This window comes from Solenopsis invicta, chromosome 12, assembly GCF_016802725.1.
Source record: "Solenopsis invicta isolate M01_SB chromosome 12, UNIL_Sinv_3.0, whole genome shotgun sequence".
Lineage (NCBI taxonomy): Eukaryota > Metazoa > Arthropoda > Insecta > Hymenoptera > Formicidae > Solenopsis > Solenopsis invicta.
The window spans coordinates 15,291,825-15,318,871 of NC_052675.1; the positions used below are offsets into that span (position 1 = coordinate 15,291,825).

Below are 27,047 nucleotides of genomic sequence, written 5' to 3' on the forward strand. Positions count from 1 at the left end.
TGGACACTACACATCGATTTCGTTTACTCAATGAGATTATTTACTTGCTCTATGAAATTTGAATTAAGAATGCTATGAAATCTTAATTATGAAAAAATATATGAAGGAATTTTTATTGATTGACAAAGTTTAATATTATTTCTTATTTTATTTAATTTTTTTAAAGAAAGAAGAAAGTTAAATTACTGTGATTGGTGCCAATCATACAAAATTAGCTAGTAAAAGATATTCCATATATTTCTTTGTGTAATAAAAACAATTTTACATAATACAATTTTATTTTAAAAATGGATTATTTTTGATTAAACATATCTAACACAACTTGGTATAACTCTAATAAACTTGAAAACCTCATAAATAATTTGAAATTTTTTTATTTACGCTAAATGCTAAATATTTTTTTCATTTGTCATGAAATCCATATTTTACTAAATCCGTCTATACTTACTAATAATAGAACTCGTAATAAAAATCAAGTTTTTTTTATTCATAGCAAATTAATAATCACTTTTTAAAATAGATAATTTTTCCTATAAAAAAGCTCAAATTTCTCTCGACCGTATTAGTAAAGAAAAACTTTGGTACTCAACGTTTCCCGATCTGTATGACGAAAAAAGAAGTAGCGGAGGCTACCCTCTTTCACATTAAATCTTCTCTCTCTCCACCAGTAGGCGGAAAAAGGTTTAAAGGCTGAATAGGGGCCAGTATCTCAGAGAGGAAGAAAGAGAAAGAAAGATCCCCTCTTTCGCCCCGGCTCGCTACCCAAGCACAGAGAGCGGTTACTTACGATTCTACAGTCAACCTCTGGACATCCACCTGCGAGGACGGAGGTGCTCGACCCCACTCGACATCCGGTGTAGTGACATGAACGGTGTTTGAGGAAGAGAAAGAGAGAATCGTGTGCCCTAATTCTAATATTCCTTTATTCGGTATCAATATCCTTTTCTTTTACTTATCCAGTCTCTCGAGGATAGTTTGCTTGATTTTAATGTAACGTGGAGATCGCCGGACGGACCGAGAAAAGGACTTTAACTCAAGTTAAAACAAATGTTCCTCACGGTGAGTAAAATGTAGATCAAATTACGTTTTTTCGAAATTTGTAATTTAAATACTATCGCAGTCGATTCTTGCAAATTTCACCAATCTTAAATGATCAGTTTTTAAAAATTGAAGAAAAACTAAAAACTTGAATTCAAATTCATGAAAATTTGAAATTTTAATCTTTTGACCACATCATATGAATGCGATTCGGCGATTGTAAAATCTACCCTTCGTGGGCAAGAGGCTTAAAATCTACACGGGCACACTTAGACGAAAAGAGGGCACTAAAATGTTTCTTTAAGGTGATTATCTCTATGGCTAACTACTTAAAAAGTCGAGTGGTGCTTCGAACATTTATTACCTGAAGCACAACATAAGACATAACATTTCATTATGCAGCCTGAGGGTTTTTCTCGAGGTATGCGACCACGAAATTCGATCTCCGCTTTTTTCGCTGATAAGTAGTCGAAATTCTTTTCGCTTTACAATGTGTAATCAATAATTAATAAAAAATATAATATATTGAATCAAAGATTAATCGTTTTAGATTTTTAATGAAACTATTTTGTACCAGATATATCTTTCCAATATTAACTCTTAAAATCCATTCTATCGGTTTTCTTACGTATACACCACACCCGAGTATGGCATACTCAATTACTAAGAATATTTTAAAAAATAAACATATCTTAACAATTTTTTTATCGAAACATCAGATAATAATGAATATAACGGTACCAAGTGTAATGTATGTATCCTTATTAATAAAAAAAAAATTGTAAGCAATAGTAAACGATAGTTTCGAAGAAAATCATTTTTTGTTTAAAAAAAGCTCGAGTATATCATATCCAAAGTGAAGTTTAAAGATTATGAAACTAGGTTTTAAGATCAAGTCAAGTCTGCATTTAATATTTTAATTTGCAAAATAGGACAAGATTAGCTTGTGTTAATCTTTCATTGCATTTTATGGTTTAACTTTAGAAACGCATTATACTTTATGGGTTTAGAAACGCAACTTATATATAAATGTTATATACTATAAGTATTTATTTTATACTTCACTGTAAAAGTATAAAATATTTATACTATATTGTAATAACATGTTGAATTTTATGATTTTTTTCTTTATCTATATAAAATATATGTATAAAATATTTACATAATGTTTAGAAAATAAATAGTAATAAATGTTTATGAGTACCTATGAATATTTAGCATAAATATCGTGCGCTGTCTGAGATATTTCATTGTTATGAGCTAAGTTACGATTGTTGGTTTAAGATTGTCACACTATCAGCCGCAAGAAAGAATTTTAGCCTCGCGGTGATAGAATATAATTTATTCATGAAACGAACCACCGAAACGCATGTACCGTTATTGAGCAGAAGGATAAGTAAACGTACGTACAACTCGATAACGTTCGACTTGTATGAGAGGAAACGACGTTTTGACTGAATCAACGTTACCGTTAGATTCGGCGACACATCGCGTGTAAGAACGTAGAGAATCTGTTTTCAAAGGGATAAAAACGAAATATCTTCGAGCATTATTGCCCAACTAACTCTGTTAAAGCGATTTTGCCTCTTCATTAAATTTCCCACTTAATCATAGAAAAACAAAGAATATAAATATAAATTATATGTAGATTAAATACACGGAAAGAACAATTAACAATTTTAAAAAACTGTATCGGCTGTTTAACTTGATTGCTAGAATGTCAAAATCGTTTGCAACAATATTGCCCGTGCAGCTCGTGCTTGGGCGTCCTACATAATTATTTTGATGGTCGAATATAAAATTACTTTCTGAGTAATCGGTATCTAGTCAAGTTTTTAAATACCGCAGTAAAATTGTTCAGATAAGATAGATACAATTATTTATTTCACTAATAAATTAATATAATAATATTAAATAACTGAATAGTTTTACAAAAATTTTAAAAATGTTTTGTTAATTATATTTATAAATTGCTTTATTCGGAGAATATTATAGAGATTTATTGCAAATATTATGCTGATTTCATAAAAAAAAACCTTACAAAGAAAAAAATACAAAAAATTATTTATATATTTGTTCTAACTTTTTTTTCTTAAAAAATGTTTGTTAGATTATCTTTTTCTATTTATGAAATTATCAATTAAATCAACAGAAATCCATAATTATTTTTTTGTCTCTTAGTCTACATGACATTAAAATTAATTTGATGAAAAAAAAATATATATATAAATTTCAGAATTAAAATATTCCACTTCATTCAATGATTTTTCATCATCAAATAAATATATATGTAATTTTTTTTTTTTTTAATAATAAGTTTTACAGATCGTTGTCCTATACGTCGTAAAGATGAGGAAGAGGGAAAAAGCGATTGTAATTTGAGTAGTAACAGTACACTTACGGCCGGCCGTACGGACGATTACAGAACGACGTAGGGAATCATTGCCTGGAATAATTGGCGTCCCCATCCGAAATCGCCGCCAGCATGGAGCCGACGGAGATTCCGATCGCGGACTCTTCAGGTTCAGACAATTCCCACGTGCGCGTCGCGTCCCTTCCTTTTGCAATCGTCTATCGCAACGCATTTATATGCTTAAATATTCGATTAGATAAATATAATTTGTAATTATTGATATTTGTAATTATCTCTATTTTTTTATCAATTTTCTCGCAAAGACTTAATAATGTAAAAAGTTAATAATCATGCGGCACTTCCCGCAAGCATTTCTGTCTGGATTAACGGTAGCGATAACTATTTATACGTGAAATAAATTATTAAAGATATTCTGGCTATACAATATAAGCTAAAAGTTATCAAAATTTAAATACTGAAAACTTTTCTAGGTTTATTCTTTTTCTTTCTAATTGACAACAAAAAATTTTAATCGCAAATGCCCGAATTTTGGCCCTGACTAACTATAAAAAAAAAAAAACAATAAAAAGTTTAATTTATAATGAAAAATATTATATTTTGCTGAAATTTAAAATAAATAACTTTTAAACAAGTAAGTGAATTTAAATGAATTTTTGCAGGAATATTAGAGTTTTTGAATCAAAAATTTTGATTCAATTGGTAATGCTAATTCCCCATCAAATTTGCAAATAAGTACTGCAAAACACGATTAATCAAAATCCAAAGATGTTTTACGTAAGAATCAGGAGTAAAGAAAAAGTTAAATAACTTTTAAACCAATATAAGCAAATTGTGCTCAAATTTTACATAGATATTCAAATGCAATACTAAAATATTCTATGAAATATTCTTATTTTTGATAATGTTTTGAGATAGGACCCATACAGCCTTAATTATATAGTATTAATATGAACAATGAAAAACAGAAAGGGTGTTAATAATATAATATTGAGTGTACCAAGAACCTATTGTTATATTAAAGGAATGTGACCCTACATCCGTATTTGTCAGTTCGTCAGCTTCCCAACTCACGACTGTAATTTTTTATTTGGCGTGCAACTCACACATTCGTTTTCTTGGAATTTCGATCGGTTGCATTGTAAATTCGAGTCATGTGTAAATTGCGTATGCACGTCGCGTCTCACCGTGACTCCCGTGCGAAAAAATCCAGGGCGGAACGAGAGAGATCGTAAAAAAGGACCGCCGCGACCGCACATCGCGGATCCTCGGGCGCGGTGCGCCGGCACAGGCGTGAGAACGCTTTTAATTAACCGCAAGGTCGCAACGGTGGAGTAAGTAACGTTATACAGCGGGATGTATGAAACGTATCGGAACGGAAGACGCGAATCGCGGAGATCATCTGCTTGGATCCTTCTTCTGTTTCCACGCGACCCGCGAAATGAATCGCGCGCCACACTATACGGGAAGCGCCGCCGCGCCTTTAGACTTTGATTAATCGTAACGTTAATCGAGCACGTATCACGCCTTTTCCGCGCCTATACAAGAAGAAAACACGGCGATCCGCTCGGTCGTCGTTGCTGTTGTTACCGCTCCCAGCACGGATAATGTCAAGAATGTGCGGTGAAGCGGAAAGAGTAATCAGTGACTCGAGAGGAACTTCGGCGCGTAACGAGAGTAATCATCCTTTGACCGCGCGAATTTATTACGTACAAGCATGCTAGCAGCTATCTCTCGCTTAACTTAACTTCGTGTTAATGATATATATATATATATATGTATCTTAAGCACGCCTTGGTCGTAGCTCGACTACAACGGCCGTAACGGCCCAATCGAGATCGTACTAATTTTCTCTCAATATCGTTTTAATCCGGATTTAATCCGGGCAGTTTATAAGCTATAACGATTACGCGGCAGATGGGAGAGCTCGGAGAGATCAATGCCGGGATCAAGGATTTGTCGAGGCAACAGGTATGTCGGGTGTGTGCACGCGCGCACGCCCGTCTCTCGACGGTCACGGCCATTGACCAACCTTGGACGGTATCCGTTAATGATTTCCTTGCTCTCCCGTTGTTGACCGTGGCTCGTTATTCAAGCGCCCGTCAAACGTCAGTCAGATCGTTCTCTCCGAGAAGCAATAATCTTCCTCGAGACTTTTATTGACCGCGCTTTTAAAACGGCAACAAGCCACGTAAACATAATGTGAGAACCTGAGGCTAGACAACTTTTATGTGAACTTATCTTTTGTTTACGCACATCATAAATATGCATGTTACTTTGTTAAAGATTTATTGAATAATCAATAACGAAAGAAATTCAAAAAATCCAAGAAGTTCCAAGAAGTTTTGCGCTTTTTAGAAAATTAATATCAATGGACTAACTCTTAAATTTAAATTTTATTAATTTTATTAAATAATTTTTTTATTGAATAGATTTTCAAAAATAATTTAATTATGTCTTATAATAAAGTCATTTTATAAAGATTAAAATAGTGAGTAAACTTTTAAATTTCTTTGAATTTAAGATTTAAGTATTTTATTGCAAATTTTTATTGCAATTTTTTTATTAAATACATTTTTATATGAACTTATCTCATGTTTACACATATCATAAATATGTTATTTTGCTAAAGATCTATTAAATAATGAAAGAAATTCAAAGTTCTAAGAAATTTTACACTTTTTATCAAATTAATAACAATGAGTAAACTGTTAAATTTAAATTTTATTGTAAACAATTTCTTTATTAAATCAATTTTTGAAAATAATGTTAATTATATCTTACATAAAAATTGTTTTAATAATTATATTTTATGAAGATCAATAACAATCAGTAAATTTAGAATTTTTTTGAATTTAAGATTTAAGCACTTTATTGTAAATATAATAATTTTGTTCTTAATTACATTTTCAAAAATAATATTAATTATAGCTTATATTAAATTATTTTATAAAGATTAATAACAGTGAGTTAACTTTCAAATTTCTCTAAATTTAAGATTTAAGTATTTTATTGTAAACAATTTCTAAATAAATGTTCAAAAATAATATTAACTATACTTTATATTAAAATTATTTTATTAATTATATCCTCTAAAATCCTAAATAACTATTATTTATTTCCATTTTGTATATCTGTGTGCTTTTCTTCCACCAGAAGCAGCTCTGTAAAACTGGTCCTCTTAATCGTGCCAGGGTTAATTGAATCTCGTCCGACGCGAGGACTCGCGTAAACGTTGGAAAGCAATCCCGCTTATCATTCCGCGTAGTCACGCGGGCGCCGGTATACGTGAAAATTACAAATCAAAATGCAACGTCGTGCGCTCGTCGAGCTTCTTTCCGAACGCGCGATCGCTTTCACTCGTCGTCTAGCAGCGCATAAGCGCGCATAACGGATTTTGCACGGTCCCAGCAACCTACAAACCTCGAATTGCATATAGGAAGTCACGCATCGATTATAGAATCACTAATCATTATTCTTAATTCGCGCTCTCGTCCCGTCGTTCACTCTCTCTTTGTCTTTCGCCCTCTTTCTCTTTCTCTTTTTCTCTCTCCCTTTTGCATTCATCGTCACGATTCTTATCGTGTCACGTACGAGGCGTCGCGAAAGGGAAAAAAATAATTCTGGTCGATGTGATTTTTTTTTTCCTTCACGATGAAACTCACCCGCAAAACGGAAATCCTTTCGACGCGGATTCCGAGAGCGAAATGATGGCGAGCCTCGCACGAGAACCGGTGATTTCCCGGCGATTATCCGTTACATCAAATTACTCGTACGTACGGTGCTCACACAGTAAAAGGATTAATTGGAGCGATACACCGCGATAACTGAGAAAATATGATCGAAGTCTAATACGAGAATCAGATATATTCACTTTCCGGTCAAATGGCAGCCTTTTTTTGTGCGTGGAGCGCGTATATAGAATTTTATGTTAACTGCGAAGAAACCAGATATCTCTATTAATTATGATCACTATTAAACGAAGAAGGATGAGTAAGCAAAACCTTGGTTGCAAAAGAAGAATTCCTTCCTCTCTCTTTTTCCATCGCGTTCTTCAGAAAATTATCTAAATAAATAGAAGCGCATCCTTTCGCGTTTGATTTCATCGATTCTCACTGTTTTCCTTTTTGTCTTCCGCTTTCGCATCTCCGCACGTCGCGCATCGTCGAGAATGAATAGACCGCTTGTTAAAAAATAACCCGTCTATTGATTGTAATTCCAGGACTCGCGCTGGAGAATCTCGAAAGTGGCAACTCGCTCGGCACAATGGCTCCGATTGAGGAAGCCGTTGCAGAATTTTCTCTCGAGTGTATACGCGAAGTGTATGCTCACACCTGCGTGTGTCATTTACTCTTGCTCTTGACCTCTTGCGAACTCGGGTTCCAAGACCGCTCGCTCGCTCGCTCGTTCGCGCGTTCCTTCCGTCGCGCGCTTCGCGTTCTTATATCAGCCTACGCATGCTGACGCAGCGTGAGTTCATCGCTGGCGGTATCAATCTTTATTAACAAGAAGATAATACCCCTCCCTCGGCAAAATTTCGCCCGCGGCGAAACGCCTGTCCCTGTGACTATCACTTTATCTAATGCGGCATTACGTTGCATTGATGGTCTTTTGCTGCAAATGACGCTAGAATATCTACACGTAATATCTATAGCTAGCATAGAATATGCATATGCTAAACTATCACCTTGGGCTGTACGTAATTCCCCCAATGATTAAAAATTTTAAAACAAGCGTTCAATAAAATGTGATTTTTCAGAAATTAAGATAATTATAAAAGCTCCCTTGTGTCCAAGAATTCAAAGAACCAGGACTGGGTAAATTAATATTTGTTTTCAATTAAATTAAGTTAAGTTAATGACTAATAAAAGTAATTTTAATATGCTAAAAAATTGCATTAAGATTAAATTAAATTAAAGATTAATTTTGAAGATAATTATTGGTTTATATTAAATTACAATGTAATTGTAAAATTAGATTGCTTGAGATAACAGAATGAAAACAATACAAATCATCAAACAAATTTGCCATTTTATTTGTTAGTTAAGCGTCATACAAAATATATATATTAATTTTTATATGGAAATATATTTTTCCTTTTATAATTTTGCATGGATAAATTTTTAACTTGAAAAAAATACAAGTTTATGTGTTCTTAAAATAACTAAGTAAAGTTACAAATTAATTCATTTAAAATATATTTACTAAATTAAATTAAAAGTTACCGACTCTACTATTTAATTTTTAACTTTTTAATTAATTACTACCCAATTCTGCAAGAAACATATCAGATCCAATTATTTCGAGCATTCTATTCTTGAAACATCAATATTCTCTCTTTTTTCAGATGTCCAGGTATCTCGGTCTGATACTTATTATCACGGCTTTTACGTATGCACACGATGCCAGGAAGTGTGAGGGTAACGGTCTAGGTCTAAAATATATATGGGGTGACGCACTCACCGATTCCGCTGATTGCATAGGACCAAATAACATGCAATATCCCTCGTAAGTAGCAAACATTCTATATTATTAAATTGACTATGTAATTGAATGCATTAATTCTATATTATTAAATTAATTCTTTGTTATTAAATTGACTTTCAATTTAATAACATGATGTTTCTCGTTCAACTTAGAACTATGTTCCAAGACTGAAAATTTACTCGGCGCACAGTTCCGTGAACTTGAAACATGTATGCAAAGTCACACAAGAAATATTAGCACTGCAAGCTAACTATGACCGTTAGGACTTCTCGATTATTTATATTGTGTATTAATACACAGCGGTCAAAGTTCTAGAAAAAGTCTAAAAGATATTTGAAAGATGTCTAGAGATTGTAATATTTTCCAAGTATTTTTGTTATCTGATAACTTACATTCTCCGATTAGTAGTTTGAATATTTTACAATTTCCGCTAGGAGAAATTAACAATTTCCTATATTATTTGAGATAAACTCAAACGATACATGGGACCGTTACTCAAATGACTTGGTTACTGAACCAAGATTATGAAAAACAATCTGCAAAAATAAATTCTTTCATATTTCAAATCTAAATCTAAACTAGATCGAAATCTTTATGTCTTTCAAATAATCGTACTAAAAACAAAATATAATTAAAATACTATTGCTATAAATATTTTTCTATGAAATACCGATCTATCACTGTTATCGATAATTTCTTAGTAAAGTTTGCATTTACCCGAAATAGAAAAATTACAGTGGAATTTACAGTTAAATTTATATCAATCGTTTTCTGCTTTAATTTGCTCTATTGAAAGAGCATCTCCAGGATAAATTATGTACACAAAATAAATGTCGATAAAACAATTGAGTTATATTTTGAGGAGCAGATTATATTCAAACTATCAAACGATAGTATGTAAAAGAAGATCTTAATAATAACCAGGCAGAATACAACGGATGTTATGTGTCCCGTTCTTGCAGCGCCGCAATATCGAGGAGCTTTAAGAACCTCTGGGCGGGCAGTAGTCGAACCGCGCGATCGCATCAGCCACGGACGATTGATCCCGAACTGACGAGGAAAGCGCTTTTGCACAACTACAGAGCGGCCCACGGGGACTATTCTATCGCCGGAAGCTCCCGGAACGGTAAGTCCGCGTTTAAACGCGCCGTGTTCCTCTCATCGTGGAACGTGTACACAGTCTCTTTCGCTTCAGTCTCTTTCGCTTCCAAACCGCACAAGAAAGATCGAGAATTCAACGATAGCGCAACATTTATTAAATTATATGACGAAACTTGCAAAAAGAATAATTTGAAATTATGTAGGTATATGTATTTACAAAACTAGAAGTATTGACCTTTTATAAAATATTGCTGTTTGCATATATATATTCGAAATAATATTTCGGCAAATCTCTGACAATATGTCGATTCATTTTAGTGATAAATGTGCAAAATTAAATTTAGAAAAAAAAATTGTTTAATAATCAAAAAAATATATTTTAGCAGTATTTTATGTGTAACAGATTAGCAATATAATTAATCCACATATATGTTGTGAAAATGCATGTGATAATTATTCATAAAGTATAACGTAGAAATATTGCAGTATGAAATATTCAGCCTAATAACATTTTAAATAAATAATCAAACGGTTTTTTAAATAATTGTAAAATATTTATACCTCAAATTTAGATTTGATTAATTTTTGACTAATATTATTAGAAATTTTATTTTGATAAAATTCTTGCATTACGACGTATCATCTTAATATAATTATTGCAAAATTTTCGTGTCATTATTGTGTAATATTCGCACAATGTTTCTATCGTTTATCTCGTTCCTCTACTGCTCACTATCCGCTATGTTTCACATCCTTATTTAAATGCGTCGCAACAGCTAATTATATTGTGACCCAATGGAAATTGTTCACTTAATCTCGTTAATCTTCCGTCAACCGGTTTCTACACGTGTAACTTTACTTCCTTCTGTTTCGAGTTGAAGTTTATTTTAATCCCAACGCTGAGATATATAAACGCTAAGAAATGAAACCCACCTTACGCTTCTCTCAACTCTACGGAGTGCATATAAATGAATAAATCTCTCCTATCTTGATTGAATAAATAACGAGAATTAAGTCACTATACACAAAAATAAATGTGTTTTGATCCTACGGTATGTGAAGTATATGAAGTTTAGAAATGATAAAATCAATAACCACTTTTGTTTCTTTTATCTTCTCTTCGTGCATATGTAAATAAATAAATCATTTTTATCGTGATCAAATAAATTAAGAACGAGGATTAAATTTATTTCGCAGAAACCCCTCTGCAGAAAACAATTTTACAAAGTTCTACACAAATTTAAGAAATGGTACCAAAATCTACATGAAAATGCTACAATTGGAACACTTTTCTAAAACTTTGTATTTTTGTTGTACGAATTCTACAAATTTCTCGGAAAAACTACGTCAAACTTCAACAAATTACAATATTCTACACATTTCTAAGTAGCTTATTCTGGCAAAAACACTTCTACAACAATTTCTACAAATAATTAAAAAGTTCTACTAAAAATAGAAATTAATAGAAAATAGTTTTTTCGTAAAAGTATTTATTTTTTTCTTAAATATATGTATTTAACTACTAAAATTAATGAAAGTGTTTTAATTCTAGCATCTTAGCGTAATAATTTTGTAATTTTTTTCCACCAAGGCCAAATGTAGAATCTTGAAAGTACCAGAAATCGCAGCGACATTTCGACGAGCAGAAATACAAGACCTTATAAGAAATAGTAAAAACTGATAAATAGAAAGCCGTTTATTTTATTGTTTGTTTGAACTTGGAAAAAAACCAACTTCCAGGATTTATCGCAGAAAAGCCTGTTCCATCGAACGCGAAATCCTCGGTAAAACCGTACTCGCGAAACACGCGAATTGTCCGGGAAGCGCGAGCGCTCTTGGTTCGGTATTCTCATAAAACGACCCTGTTCCCACGCAGCTGAAGACCTCGAAAAAAACCTCGTAGCGGGCACATAGCACGGGGAACAGCGCTTGGGGCCCCCGCGAGCGGACCCCCACAAAAATTGGAACGGCCGGTCGCGAGGTGGGTACCGATCGGCGTGCACAGCCGTTTACGATCGCGGCTCTTGCTCACTGCCCTGCAGCCTTCAGTTATGCGGCTGTCCTGACACGAAAACCCGCTTCTAACCGACTTCTAAGCACTTCGTGCCTCCTGGCCGGCCGGGCCGTCGGGGATTCTGCGAAATTCGCGCGACCCGTAGTGATGATCCGCGCCGAGAGAGTTTTCCGATCGGAGGCCGCCGCCGTCGCCGCCACATCGTGGTGCTCCTCGATCCTCCCGATAATAGTCGGCACCGATGGGCCAGCAATAAGGCGCCGTGTTATCCAGCCAATACAGTTATCGTTCCTTGTGCTCATAACGGGACCTACCGGCGACCCACTCGTTTCGAGCATACATGCTCGTCTCGAAATGCTCGGCGAAGGCCGCTGATTCCGAGAGCGAATCTCGACTCAGCGTTGCCAGTTGTTCACCTACGCTACTTTGTTTTCAGTAGACCTCGATTGATAAGCTTGATAATCAAATGTGTCGAATCGAGTGCGAATATATAAACAATTTGTTTTATACGTATTGTTATGAATGTTCGAAAAATAATGATTACCGTCGAGAAACAAAAAAGAATCATACGTAAAATATTCTGTGCTATATATTGAAATTAATCTCGAAGAATGTTATTAAAATATCTACGCGAAAAGAACAATTTTACTAAAATATAGATAGAAAATAATTATGTTGAACCATTTAAAATATTGTATCGGATTTAACTTGGTTGCTGGAACGTCAAAACTGTTTGCAGCAACATTATCATGCTCGAGCGTATTACATAATTATTTTGATGGTCCAACATAAAATTATTTTCTGATTTGTATCTAACTAAATTTTTAAATGCTGCATTAAAATTGTTCTTTTCGTGTAAGATAGAAAGTGTATTTAAAAAGCATACCCAAGAAGAACAGAAACGTCAAAGTATGTTAATCATGACGTCATCTTGATAAGACCAAATCATGATAAAAAATTACGTAAATGATTAAAGCTGATGTAAATTTAATCAATCTGCAGATTGACGTTATTTTAATTTTTACGTTCTCCTTGGGTAAAAATACTGTTGTGATATCTATCCTCTTAAAAAAGGCTTTTATGAATGTTCGGTCTTTCTAATGAAAAATCTGGACATATTTCATGCTGGCTGAGTAATAACCCAAGTAGCAAGCCGACGTTATTTGTCGCTACTTTGACAGCAAAATGTCGTCAAAGTAACAATAAATAATGACAGCGTACTACCTGGAAATCTACACTTGTAAAAGATGCTGTTTTTAAGCTACATAATTCTAATGGGATCCATATGAATCCCGTATTCTTACGGGACCATCTCGTACTATACCGTATTATAACGTTCTAGTGCTGTCAATAAACCGCAATAACGTTTTATGTTAAGTATCATGTGCATTGCACTTAAATAAGTACAGCCCGAAGAATATGATGGACCACGTGAAAATTATAATGCCCGTTACGCTACATTATGCATATTATAATGAGAAAAAAAATTGTGTTCCCACGAAATGATCGTCACTGGGTTTTCAGGCCGTGCGTTTTCCACGAAGGAAAGTTGCGGCTCGCCCGCCCGACTCTGTAAAACAAGATACAATACCACGGCTCCTATGTACGGCATCAGCCTCACCAGCGGACAACCAGTAACGATCGTACAAAAGTTCCCCGACCTCCTGCAGCAGGTCGTCTTCGAAGTTTGCGAGTGAGTATCGCGATTAAGATTCTTGGGCAAATTTGTAATCAGCTTTTGCAAATTTTCCGCGACTTTACATCGATTTTTTAACGAGTTTCAAGTGAAATTTATGCTTGTGCTTATGTCCGAAGTTCTTCGGCCTGAAATTAACCGAAAAAGAAACTTTTGTTTGTTCGTGCCTTTACAGAAGTTGCTACGTAAAATCTTTTTTGTTCTTAATAGAGAACACGTAACTTTATAGACTCTCCCGAATATTTTAATAAAGCAGAAATTAGAAATTCCAAATTTATCCATGCTTGAAATACTTCGTGGTTTTTTAGCGTTCTGCAAGCACTTTGTTAGATGTATATACTACTCTTTCTGCAGTTAATTTATGTAAATGGGATTCGTGTGTGGTCAATATTTATCAACGCGATATATTGCACGAATTTTTACACGGTGATTTATAAGAGCAGCGGGACATCTCGGGGCAGATTGAAATTCACCTGGGCCGCCCGCTCGCTGAATTAATTCGAATGTGGCACAGTAGGACGAACTGGTTTACAACTGTGTGTTCGTGATCGACATGCGCCTACTTTTGAGATCTTTTTTATGCGAAATTCCTTCCCAGATAACTCAAACATAGCTCTGTTAGTTCTATTATCATAAAGCATCACTTACGAGCCAAACGTTACACGTGTACTGAATATAGGGCAATTAAAATTCTCTCGCAATTCTCTTGCAAAGCACACGGAAAGAACGGTTTTGCTGAAGTATTTAAAAATTACCTAAATAGAGAAAAAAAATAAAATAAATTTATTAAACCGAATAATTTTTTTTTATAATTTTGTTAGATGATCAAAATACTTATGCACATTAATAGAACAACATTTATATTAAATTATATAAAGCAATTTTGCACAAAAATTGTACAATATATTATTTTAATTATTGCAAAATTTTTATTAATTTTTAATACCATTATTGTGCAATGTACCTATCGAGGATTGCTCAAGCTGATTGCTAGAATGTCAAAACTTTTTCATCATACTTAAATATTCTTTATAATTATATTGATAGTTCAACGAAATTAGATTTTTAGATTTTTTTTTATTCAGCCAATTTTTAAATACTTCAGCAAATTCGTTCTTTCCGTAAAAATATATACGAATATACATGTACTATTTCTATAACAGATATATATCAAGATATCTGAGAAACTAATGATGCAGAATGATGAAGCTACGAGAAAAAATAATTTGAAGGAATTTCCTTTTTTTTTTCATTTAAGCATTGCTCGCGAAGAACTATCTCGTAAAGACAGATGCGAGTGTCGTAACGTACACGTGCCGCTTCGTGCACGTCGCGTCTCGTGGATGCACGTATTACACTCGAAGTTATGTCAGCAATGCTTACGTATTCGAGCGCTACAGAATCCCTGGTACAAATGCAACCCGTAAACAGCTAGCTTATCGTCCGGTGAACGAACCCGGAGCAGAATCTCTCTCATCGGTCGGTTGTTTCAGATCGAAGGAATGCGACGTGGTTCACGGCGAGTGCACGCAGACCTTCGTGCCGTACCTGTTTCTGGTGATTCCTCTCGGACCGGTGACCTTGACCGGCCAGGATTACGTGTTGGTGGAAAGCGGTTGCGTCTGCAAGGCGAGAAATTCGGCGGGCGCGTCAAACGACGCGCCGCCGGCCGTTCCAAGCTATTAAATGTTCGTCAAGTCGCAAGCATCTCCGATTGTTCTCTGTCGGGACGACAAAAGTCATTCCAAACGCCGCGTTCCACCAGGAACGCCACGATACAGAGCGATCTCGGGCATTAAAGTCCCCGAATGGCTCGGCAATCTCATCGATATGCGACGCTAGAGTTTACTTCTTGAAAGAAATCTGTGCGGTAAGAGTGTGTGGATGCGTAAAACGAATTCCAGGGATGAAACGGAATGAAACTATCTTCTATTTCTTTTTTTAACAGAAGTGATTCCACATTAGTTTGTCGTCCAGTTTGTTGGTTTCTTTAACTTAATCGGTTATCAGCTGTAATCGCCCTAAAAACTCACTTCTTTAGGACATGCGGACATCCTTTGGACGTCCCACGGATGTCTTTAGAAGATCTGTGTTATATAAGCAAATTTCTCAGTACAATACGTTGTTAACTTGTTAAATATTTTGTCCTATTAATTTACTGTGTTCTATATAAGAATTTTTTTTCTATTATTTTATTTTCCTAATCTTGAAGGCTTTAGACGATATATGTGAAGATGTGTCTGAACTCCGCGAAACTTGGGATTTCTTTGCGCAATCAAACTGAAATAGACGCTGATAATAGATTGAGTCAATTATGGAACAAAATGAAGATTTCTTGAAAGAAATACTTTTTAGCGAATGAATTGCCCTTTGTCCCAAATCGCGATCCCTCGAGTTGTCTTGCATTTGTGACATCGGTCAATTTATGGGACCTGGACGAACTATCACGAAGACGAGAATCCGCCGTCTGACGCGACCCATGGAAGATAAAGACTGTCGCGGTCGATGGATTTATCGTCGACGATAAATATCTCTCTCAAACGAATTTACATATCGTTTCTCTTTTTTTTAAGACATCCGAATAATTCTGGGCTGATACTCGGCGGATGAGTCAAATCAGTCTGCTCATTTAGTTATACTCGGAGCCGTAATGCAAAACGTGTTTCTCAATCGAAATCTGCTCACCGGGGTATCCGGAGTGTAAGGACGATTCCGAGCGTCATCCTCCTTCCGCTCTCAGCCTTCTCTCTTTCTCGTGCCAAAAGCCTCGGCAGGACACATATTCCAGCCGGCAAGTGAAAAAGCAAATCGGGGCAGTGGACGGCCGCGCCGTTTCGCGGAATCCGGTCTCGGAATTCGATCGAGTTCACTAGACTCGCCGCCTCCCCGAGCCGGTTTCGAGCAGGTGCAAATGGCGTTTCAGGTGAGCCTGGGTGTCCACCGACGGGATGAACGTCGTCCGCGGGCTGACCGGCTCTCCCTTAAACGCTACGTCGTCGTAAAGTTATATCACACACGCTCGCGCGCGCTATTATATATCGCGCTATAAAATCAACGCGTTTTTGCCTTAGAAATCGGCCGAGGATCGTCGGCGCGACCTGTATACGAGCGGGCGCTCGTCGCTATATAATTTATCTTTACGACATATTGTACACTTTTAAAGAATCATCCTATCCGGCCAGGATTTCCGCGTCGTTTGAGGATAATGAACGACGGAACCCGAATCCTCGTTGTTATCGTGTACGTCACACAAAAACGGGCAGCGTCAAGATTTTACATTTTCTAGAGGAAATGTAACGTTTCTTTTAGAAATAATTTTACCCAGAATCTATGCCGCTATTTGTTTGTTATATTTAAGTATAACTAGATCGATAAAGCTCTGCAGTTTTTGTGTAATGTAAAAATTAATTGTGAGAATACTCCGTTATAATACTCTTGTATCTTATTTCTACGAATCTTTTCAATAGGCGAGTTAGGGTATTAAATTATTGCTAATATAAAACCCGCAGGTTTAACACAATAAGTCCAAGATATGCTTATTAAAAATACTTGAAGGATATCTGCAAGACTTCCGTATCTTTCCGCCTTGGCGTTTTTACTTCTTCTTTTTTTAACACTTCGCGCTTCCCGTAGCGGTAGCAATTATAGTAACATCGACAGTAAGCGTTCTCCATTTACTGGGAGTATGTCATCATGACTTCAGCCTGCTGACCCAGAGAGAGAGAGAGAGAGAGAGAGAGAGAGAGAGAGAGACTTCAGCCTGCTGACCCAGAGAGAGAGAGAGAGAGAGAGAGAGAGAGAGGGGGTCAAGATCATCGTACTACTTCCTGCCCCGCTTGGGTTACACGAGAATCTCCCCCGACGCGAAAGACTGTTGCCCCGTTTTACGCTGACTCCTCGAAGAAACCGGACCTCGTAACAAAACCTGCATCGCGACGGACGTACATACGTACGTACGTCGGGAATAGAGCGCACCGTGAATTCCGACGAGTCCCGTAATGTACCGTTACCCGTCGGGTTCCCCTCATCCCCGGACATCTCTCGCTTCTCGCCTGCCTGCTCATCATCTCGTCGTTAAAAATGACGACGAGATACGCACAGCAGCCGAAAGTCAGGGTGAGAAGGAGAGAGCTGGGCACGAGTGATTCTATATATACGGAACCTGACCGAGTACAACAACGAATTCGAAAGTATCATTTGAAAAATTCGACTCGTTCCTACGGCAAATGTATTACGCAGGAGTGACATAATTAATTTTTAATCATGTAAATTGTACTGAACCGTTTTTCGAGCTAAATATCGACGATCGCCCGACTCGTGTCTAAGAAAAGAACGGCAATTTTGAACGTAGATAAATGTACATGCGCGATATAAGTGGATCATTTTCATGTCACCGGTTTGTATTTATAGCTGTAATATGCATTCATGTATTTATAATTTATTATTAGATTATTATACATTGTAAGCCTCGTGAAAATTTTTTTCCTTCCTCCCTTCCCGCTTCCTAATCGCGTACACGCTGCTTAATTAATGTTCATTCTGTGATAAGTTTGTAGGTTGTAAGGTTGAAAAAATTAATATACATTTTTTTAACTAAATTAAGTTAAAGTAAAGAGCTTATAAAATTAATTTAGTTATGTTAGAAGTTACGTTAATATTGAAATTAATTTTTAAAAATATTTGTATTAAATAAGAAATTCGTAACTTTTAAAATTTGAATACTCAAAACAACCCTAATATGGTTCATTAAACAAATTTAATATTTCATTTGTAAATTGAGTTTATATAAAATAACAAAAAAATATTTTTTTTATATAGGAATGTGGTTTTTCTATTTTAAACTTTTTTTTACAGATATATAAATTTTTAATTTAAGAACAAGTTAATAAATTAAAGTTTACGTGTTTCAAAAATAACTAGTTAAAAATTAAATGTAAAATTAACTAAATTAAGTTAAAAGTTATTAACTTTCAATTTTTTAACTAATTACTACCCAACTCTGCTTTTGGGTTTATGACTATTATTAGTAGAATATAAAATTTATTTATTTATTAAAAAATTAATGCTTACTTAATTCGTATCATTTTTAAGTTCAAAGACTGTTCATGACTTCTTTGATACTTCCGTTGTAAAATATCGATTCCAAGTTGGCCGAAGAATTTCAATGTAAAGATCGTCGACACGAACTAAGAACTGAATAGCATGCGTTAGTCATCGTGTAACTTGTTATTGGATTATTTTACGTCATAAATCATGTCAGAGCATATTTCCTCCTTGTGTTCTCGATTATTACATGTTCCCTAATGGATTCCTCTGTCTTGTGCAATAACTTGAACGGCTACTACATAACGCGCAATGCGACTATCGTACGTGATTTATGATACATTAAAAATACAGCCCCGAGCCGCGCCAACCGATCGCGATTCCCGGCACCACATACGCATAAGCGGAAAGACGCTCGCTTTAACTCGCGCACTAGCATCCTCTATTTTTAGTATGTAACGGTACCGAAAGAGTTGCATACATGCATAAATGTGATAACGAGAAATTTTTGTTTCTCTTTACATGCAAGCAAATCGCTTCTACGGATCATAAAGTTGCGGGAAAATGTGTGAACAAATATTCAATGAAAACATACAGCGTGCTTGAAACAATTAATGTTTTCATTTGTATTTTTATGATTTCCTTAAACAGCTTACTTTAAAGTGATAATATTAATATTAGTAATTAAATATGAGAAACATAAATTAATTTTGATAAAATTGCAGTTCGAAAAAAAGTGAAGATATTATGACACAAAGTCATCTATGTAAAGATGTTTTGACTTGTATAAATTACAAGATAAAAGTTATCAAAATTAAAAAAGTAAAAGCTTTCTGTTTTTTTTTTAATCAACAACAAAAAAATTTGGTCACGAATGATCGAATTTGTGGTTCTGAAACCAGCTACAAAGAAGAAAACAACGAAGAATTTGGTTGGACATTTGAAAAGCATGCAAATATACTGAGAAAATTTATTACTGACTCACCAACCGATGCGCAACGAGCGGAGTTATTCAGCCACGAAGCTGCGATGATACTGTAACACAAAAATAAAATCCAAAAATTAAAACTGTGCTCAAAATAATCGACATGTAAAAAGTTACTTTTTATACGCCCAGAACAGATCTCTTTGAATCAAAAAACATTTGTTTGACTCAAAGAAATTTGTGTATTGCTATACTGTTAAAAAAATTTCTTTGATTCGAAGAAACTTTATAATTGTTCCTTTTATTAAAATTAAAGAAATAGTTTGATCGTGCAACGCAAATCTTTCTTTTAAATAAAAAAAATATATTTTTAAAACCAGAATAACTAAATTGTACTTACATTTCTTGCTAGTACTTTTTTTGAATTAAATAATTATTTATTTAAATTAAAACCAATCATTTGAACAAACAATTTAATTACTTTAAGAAAGATTGATAACGTCATTTCTTGAAATCAAATAAATTTTTATTTTTCCCAAAGTTATTTTTATTTCAACTTAAAAAAATCCAATTAAAGAAAAGATTTCATCAATTTAAATATAATTTTTTTCTAGATGTGTATAACATTTTCTATAAATTTTCTTTAAGTAATTTTTTTTAATTTATTCCTTTAAGATCGAATTGAAGGAAAAAAATTATTAAATTTATATAAATAGGGAATTATATTTACCCCAAGGTTGCTCCGCTGGGGCCTGATGCCTCTCCTCCTCTCAGTGTCTTCAAGGTTGTCCTCTTCCACCGGTTGCACACGCGGAACACTCGCGAATAATACTAAATTTGCGCGCGTGGACTAATTATTTATAAAAGTCTTTCGCGCAAACATACTGCGGCACTTTGGGTTCATAAAACCCATGATATGAGTTCCCATTCAAAGGGATTCCCATGGATTCAGCACCCCGAGTTGGCGAGCAGAACGCACGCGTACCCACCTCGGACAAGGGTAAGCCCCACGCGGAGAAAAACGAAATCAATGGCATTGATGAATCGAACGCCTCTTGTCTTGCAAAAATCACGTCTAAAATTGACTCAGTCATACGCCAAGCCAGTGGCGGCCAGGTGACACCACTCGTGATATAGCTAATCTCCGGACACGTCTATACGACGAGCGATGTCAACGACATTTAGACGTGACGAAGAAGAAGGTACTCATTGCCGACGTCTAACATTCTAATAGACGAATCAGGAAATGAGAGCCAACCTCTCAACACGTTGGCCAAGGCTAAGTTCTGACTTATAGTCAGATTAAACGTGATTCACTGACTCGAACCTCAGATTCAAAGAATCCAAAAAAGGTATCAAGGATCTAAAAAAGCCTTAGGGCACTCGGCATGAAACGTCGCGGTAACGCCTCAGTAAGAAGATGCCAAGCAGTGGGGGTGCGATTCCCGGTCCTCGAATTAGGATTCTATCGAATGGGAATTATGAAAAGTTTATTAGTCCAATACTAAAACGGCACTCCCGGGAAAAAACGCGCGACGCGACGAACCGGCTGCGATTCGTTTATTTTATTACAAGTCGGCGACGATGGATGTTATCCTCTTCTCGTCGTTTTTCATCTCTAGGAATATCTGTAACATACGATATCTATTGTATTTTAGTAAGAACCATCACTGCAAGGAGCACCATCGTCTTGCGATGGTGTTTCTCCGATTGTTTCGCTGAAAATCGATATTTCATTTTCTGTTTAGTTGGAGTAGTGGAAAAAGACGTCTTATAAGTTAGCGGAACAAAGTGAGCAGAATCAATTGAAACTATTTTTTTATTTGCTGCCTATTTGTTGCTCTGTTAGTTTTTTTTTAATGTTTCGCTAACTAAAAATTAAATTAGCGGGATAATATGTGTATAATAATAAAATTAAATATAAAAATAACAACAGAATTTGTTACTTATAAAATATGTTAATTTCGATTTAATGTAGTGATATTACTATTTTCGTTCAATTTAAAACTGTGTTTTAAGAATCCTCTGAACGATCCTGCCGAATAATTTATCGACGTGTAGTTTGGCGCATTTGTGAAAAATGCATATAAAATCACACAAGAAATATCAAAGGATTAAGGATCTTAAAAATATCGATCGTATTACAGAATAAATTAATTTTCAAATTTATTTGACAGATCATAATTCTTGTGTAGAATTAAAGTACGCATAAAAAAAATTTGAATGGGACAGATTTTACGAAAAAATCGAAATAAAGAAGAGAAGAAAAAGCCTCAGAATGGCCACGATTTAACTGATACGATTTTTCGAAACGCCATACGCCATCTCTACGTGAACATATATTACAATGCCAATGTACATACATACATACAGTCGGTCAATACCTCGGAAATCACGTCTGTTGGCACACCTGGCGAAGGGATGAGTGCCAAGCGCGCGTACACGAACTTTAAATTTTTCCTAACCTAACGGCTTACGCGCGATTCATTAAGTCGCAATTTATACGAGCGCAATCAGGACGAGACACAAATACTGAAATGTGAGGGCGAATAAACAGTAGATACTCGTACAAATAAATTGACTCACCGTTCGCCGCTGGTCGCTCCGTCCAGCTCCGTCACATAATCTCAGTCGCCGCTTTAAAAAATCCAAGATCCTCGATTCGTACTTGGAACAAACGCATGACACTTGGTTCGTTTTCGGCACTTTCGGTACTCACGTCCGTCGAAAACTCGAGATACGGGATACGAGGCAACGGAGAAGACGCAAGTGACACGGAGAATCCAAGATTCTCCTCACAACGATTCGTCTTGATTCATATTTGCCACGAACGCGCGAGCCTTTTCGTTTTCGGAAGTCTCGAAACCCTTCCAGTGCTCACGCGTGTCGGAAACTCGGAATAAAAGGCAACGGAGAAGCTTCGCGAAACGCGATTGAATGCGACACGACGGATCTCGATACGAACGTCGACACTTCACTTTTGGCAGTCCACGACACTCTCGAAACATTCGTTCGCATCAAACACTCGTACGGGATAATGAGAATGTGAGTTGAAATGCGCTGCGACGCACCACCACCTTCTACCATGCTCCCTAACCTACGACTGCGGCTACTGCGTACGGCTGAATAGCTGTGTCCGGCAGGATATCCGGATTCGGCCATCTTACCCAACAAGAAAATGGCGTCTACGCGTAGATTAGGTTAGTGCGTATGTGTTTGACAGGTTTGACAACTAAACCGGTTAACCGCTGAGCACCGTTGAGCATATTAATTGCGATTATCGAGTGTGTTTTTTCGATATCGTGCCATAATGACAAGCAAGAGCGGCATTAGAGCGGCATTGGAGCTGCCATTTTGTTGTAGGTAACATGGCTGAAACCGGATATCCTTCCTGCCTCAATACTGTCATATGCTAATGCCACAGGTTAGCGATCTAGTTTAGTATAGATATCTGTGGCTGCGACGCACCACCACCTTCTACCATGCTCCCTAACCGATCGACTGCTGGCACTGCGTACTGCGTAGCAGCGTGACTGGCGCGTGGCCACGATCACGCGCCTGCGCGCCGCTGCGCCGCTACCGTCGCCGCTACGCAGTAGCGGCAATCGGTCAGTTAGGGAGCACGGCTTAAGGTCGTGGCGCGTAACAACGCATTTCAACTCGCATCGTCGCCTCGTCGTCCCGTACAAGTTTTCGACACGAGCGAATGTTTCGAAAGTTTTGTGGAGTGTTGGAAGCGAAGTAAATTGTCGGGCGTTCGTGCCAACATTCGTCGTCAGTCGGATGTGATGTATTGCGCGAAGTTGTGTCGCGTTTAATCGTGTTTTGCATCTTCTCCGCTGCCTCATATCCCGAGTTTCCGATGCAGAAAGAAGATTATTGCAAGGAGCAAGTGCAAATCTTGCGAAGAAAATGCAGGCTCAAGCTGAAGACGAATACATGCGCAAAAGTTATTCCGCTGAAAACGGAAAAACAAAATAGCGGAATCGGCGGAATGAAGCCGCTACCAATCACAAACGTTCTGCAGTTCTGCCATTCCTCGTCCCATGTGAGCGCACCCTTACTGTGCCAAAATGTTACTCTATAAATTTTATGTTCTATGGTTAGGACACGTCATTGGCTGATGTCAAATGATAGAATTTTACAAATTTTTACTGAAATTTGTTTAGATTACTAATCAAAATCTTTTTACTGAGAACAAAATGGAGGCATTGTATCATCAAACTAATAAATTGATACAGGAAACGCAGCACATTTTCTCGCAACTCGAAAGAAAATCATCTAATACAGATCTGCAGGAGGTGCAGCAAGCTATTGAGGACAAAATAAGTCTTATCAACAGGTAGTTAAAATCATAGTGATATCGTTTGCAAATTATTTCCACGTACAATGTAAATTTACATGCTTTCCCTTAGTAATTGCGAGCGACTCGACGTGCTATGTCTCAAGGGTCCGGTGTCACAGAGGCAGAACTACAGGATGAGAGTGGACCAGCTCAAGTACGACAGTCGTCATCTCAGCGCTGCCCTGAACTCATGGCACAATCGCGTAATACGACAACAGAGAGAAGAAGCGGAGAGAGAGGCTCTACTGGCCAGGAAATTTACCACCAACGACCATGTGGACATTTTCATTGATCACACTGTACAGCATAATAACAGCTTACACAATGCCATTCATGGCATAGATGATATGTTGCACCAGGGCAGCAACGTCCTAGATAACTTGAGATCTCAGAGAATAACATTGAAAGGAGCCCACAAACGCCTAATAGACATTGGCAATACCTTGGGACTTTCCAATACCACTATGAGGCTGATCGAGCAACGAACCAAGCAGGATGGATTTATTTTAGTCTTTGGTATGACCCTCACTTGCATAGTTATTCTTTTAGTGATAGTTTATCTCACTTAGACATTCCAAAAATTGTTAAATATAATATATATGTATGTTATATCTGAGGTTAATTGTAATCAATTGCTTGATTTACATACTTGTTAGTTTTTCTTACATAATACGATTATTATATGCTTATTAAGAGAACAATTATAGGTTGCAAGATATTTAAAATTATTTGATTATTATATATATATGTAAATATAGGTACCAAAATAAATGCAATTTACAAGATATATTGTATTTTATGCTAAGATTAACAAGTTTGAATATTTTATTGTGATACATTGATATATTTATTATAAACTTGTATTTAGTAATAATAATCAAATAATTTTTTCAAATATTGTATTAATAAAGGTATTTTTAATGAAAAAAGATATGATAAAGTTCTTGGAAAACTGTATAATAATATATATAATTTATAAATTTATATATAAGTGATATAAATTGATCTATGAATATTACTATGTACAGAAGGCATTTTGTTAATTCGTGATTATTTTATTTGTCTTCCTATTAGTAATTGCTTCAGATATTCAAAGTATTTTTATGTATAAATATAATTTTTTTATTTTAATCAGAATTTTTCTTTTTTTCTCGCCCAAGCTTGAAAATTGTATAGTTACATAAATGAAGACATTTCAATTGAAGCAAAATTGAACTATTAAAAATAGGCGAGTTTGCAAAATAAAGTATTGTATTTACGTATAATGTGATTAATCATTGGGTGCATTTAGATACATCCAATCGATGAAACACAAAATTTGCATTTTAAAAAACAACGCTCAATGTACGCGCATTTAAAATCTGGCAAAGAGAAGCCTGATAGTAGCTATTCCTTTTTTCGTGGGTTTGTAAAATCCCCATACAGGTAACGAATCTATGATATTTTTATTTATTTCAATTTATAATTATAATGATGTTTATATGATATATACATGTATATACAATTTAATACATTTTTCATAGATTCGTTACCTCATTATTAAAATTTTTTTATCACTTACCATTCGATTCGTAACAGTGGAGTTATCAGCAACGTAGCTACGATGATTCTGTAACACAGAAGCATAATATTCAAGTTAAAATAATGCTTAAAAGAAAGAATAAATAATTCATAATTTTTACACCATTTTTTAATTGCTTTTTAATTAAATATATAATAAAATAATAAGTAATAAAATAATTATGCTATTTGTAATTGCTAATAAAAATAAAACTTATATAAAGTTTTAAATTAAAATTCTTTAACAATTATTTTAATTATTATTTATTATTTTTAAATCATTGGAATAAAAAACGCGACTATCAAACGCGAAGGAAAGACTAATTTTACACAAGTAAGCAATAATCGAGACAATAATACTTACCGCTAAGTTGCTCCACCGACGCACTTTCTCCTAGGTCTCCTATTTTGGGGAATTATCCTTCTTTCTTCTTCTCACAAGTTGTTAAAATGAACTGCGATGCCACTCGGTCCGGAGCAGGTTTGTCTCGCATCCGCCGTATTCTGTAACATAAACGTGAATATAATTAAGTAGCGAAACCATTTCCTTTCCTTTGCGATTAATTTGACAAGCATCGCGACGGCACTATACGTTTCGATCTTCACCTCAACGAATATTGCGAAATATGCGTTCAAGCGAATTATCAGCATACTAATGCAATATTAATATAAATGTCGCTTATACCAATTAAAGTCGCGATGCCGTTCATTCCAGATCCACTCCATTTCGCGGTTTGTAAGAGCGTCCACCGCGTTCTGTAAATTAACATAAATGCAATTAATGTAAAATGACAAAGCCGCTTTATCTCCCGCGTGCTCAATTTCACGTACCAAGATCGCATAATAAATCGATTAGTCAATGTTCCGCGCCGCGGCGATGCTACATATTAAATATCCGCGTGCGTTATTCGCAATTCGATACTATAATCGCGTTGTCATCGTCGATGCCCGAGTACCGATCTATTGCGCAATATTAGTTTCGCTTACCTATTAAACAAGCTGCGATGCCACTCGCTCCCGCTCTGATCTGCATCGCGTTCGCCGTTTCTGTAATCAAACGTGAATGCGAATCAAGATGGCGAGCCGGCTTCGTTCCCGCGCGATCAACTTTACGCGTCAAGCTCATCGACGCCGCGTTCGCGCCGCGGCCGCGCAACGTACAAGCATCGAATCTACGTTACGCGATGATTAACTTTTGGCAACACCTGTTAATGCAAGATTTCGCTCACCTGTTAAACGACTCGCGATAACGCCTCTGTTCCGGAGCCGGTCCGTCCCGCGTCCACTGCGTTTTGTAAAAGAAACGTGAATGCAACTGAAGGTGGCAAGAGAAGCGGCTTCGTCTTTGCGCGGTCAACTTCACGCGACAAGATCGACGCCGCTACCGCAATAACGCTACCATGTCCCGCACTCAACTTAGCGTTTATACATTTTCCGCGATATTATTGGGCAGCAAACTTAAATTAT

General features: G+C 35.9%; 2 protein-coding genes and 1 long non-coding RNA gene across 3 annotated transcripts; 2 read left to right on the forward strand and 1 right to left on the reverse strand.

Moving 5' to 3' along the window:
* Positions 1–680: 680 nt before the first annotated feature.
* LOC105201752 lies at positions 681–17,460 on the forward strand. Its single transcript, XM_011169925.3, has 5 exons — positions 681–1,059; positions 8,757–8,917; positions 9,859–10,022; positions 13,536–13,704; positions 15,201–17,460. The coding sequence occupies exons 1-5, from the start codon at positions 1,048–1,050 to the stop codon at positions 15,391–15,393; spliced, it is 699 nt and encodes a 232-aa protein (XP_011168227.1). The 5' UTR covers positions 681–1,047; the 3' UTR covers positions 15,394–17,460.
* A 1,251-nt stretch (positions 17,461–18,711) lies between these two features.
* LOC105201754 lies at positions 18,712–26,877 on the reverse strand. The gene is made up of 7 exons (XR_005576017.1): positions 26,810–26,877; positions 26,568–26,627; positions 26,266–26,336; positions 25,945–26,084; positions 25,582–25,629; positions 20,406–21,303; positions 18,712–19,785 (listed from the first exon to the last, which is right to left on the reverse strand). It is a non-coding gene; the product is annotated as an uncharacterized LOC105201754 (long non-coding RNA).
* LOC105201753 (Golgi SNAP receptor complex member 2) lies at positions 23,756–24,805 on the forward strand. Its single transcript, XM_011169926.3, has 2 exons — positions 23,756–24,017; positions 24,091–24,805. The coding sequence occupies exons 1-2, from the start codon at positions 23,878–23,880 to the stop codon at positions 24,587–24,589; spliced, it is 639 nt and encodes a 212-aa protein (XP_011168228.2). The 5' UTR covers positions 23,756–23,877; the 3' UTR covers positions 24,590–24,805.
* Positions 26,878–27,047: the final 170 nt, after the last annotated feature.

Coding starts and splice junctions, on each gene's coding strand:
- LOC105201753 (XM_011169926.3), top strand. CDS start 23,878: ATGGAGGCATTGTATCATCAAACTAATAAATTGATACAGGAAACGCAG. Junction 24,018..24,090: donor AAAATAAGTCTTATCAACAG/GTAGTTAAAATC, acceptor GCTTTCCCTTAG/TAATTGCGAGCGACTCGACG.
- LOC105201752 (XM_011169925.3), top strand. Junction 10,023..13,535: donor CGCCGGAAGCTCCCGGAACG/GTAAGTCCGCGT, acceptor CTGGGTTTTCAG/GCCGTGCGTTTTCCACGAAG. Junction 13,705..15,200: donor GTCGTCTTCGAAGTTTGCGA/GTGAGTATCGCG, acceptor CGGTTGTTTCAG/ATCGAAGGAATGCGACGTGG.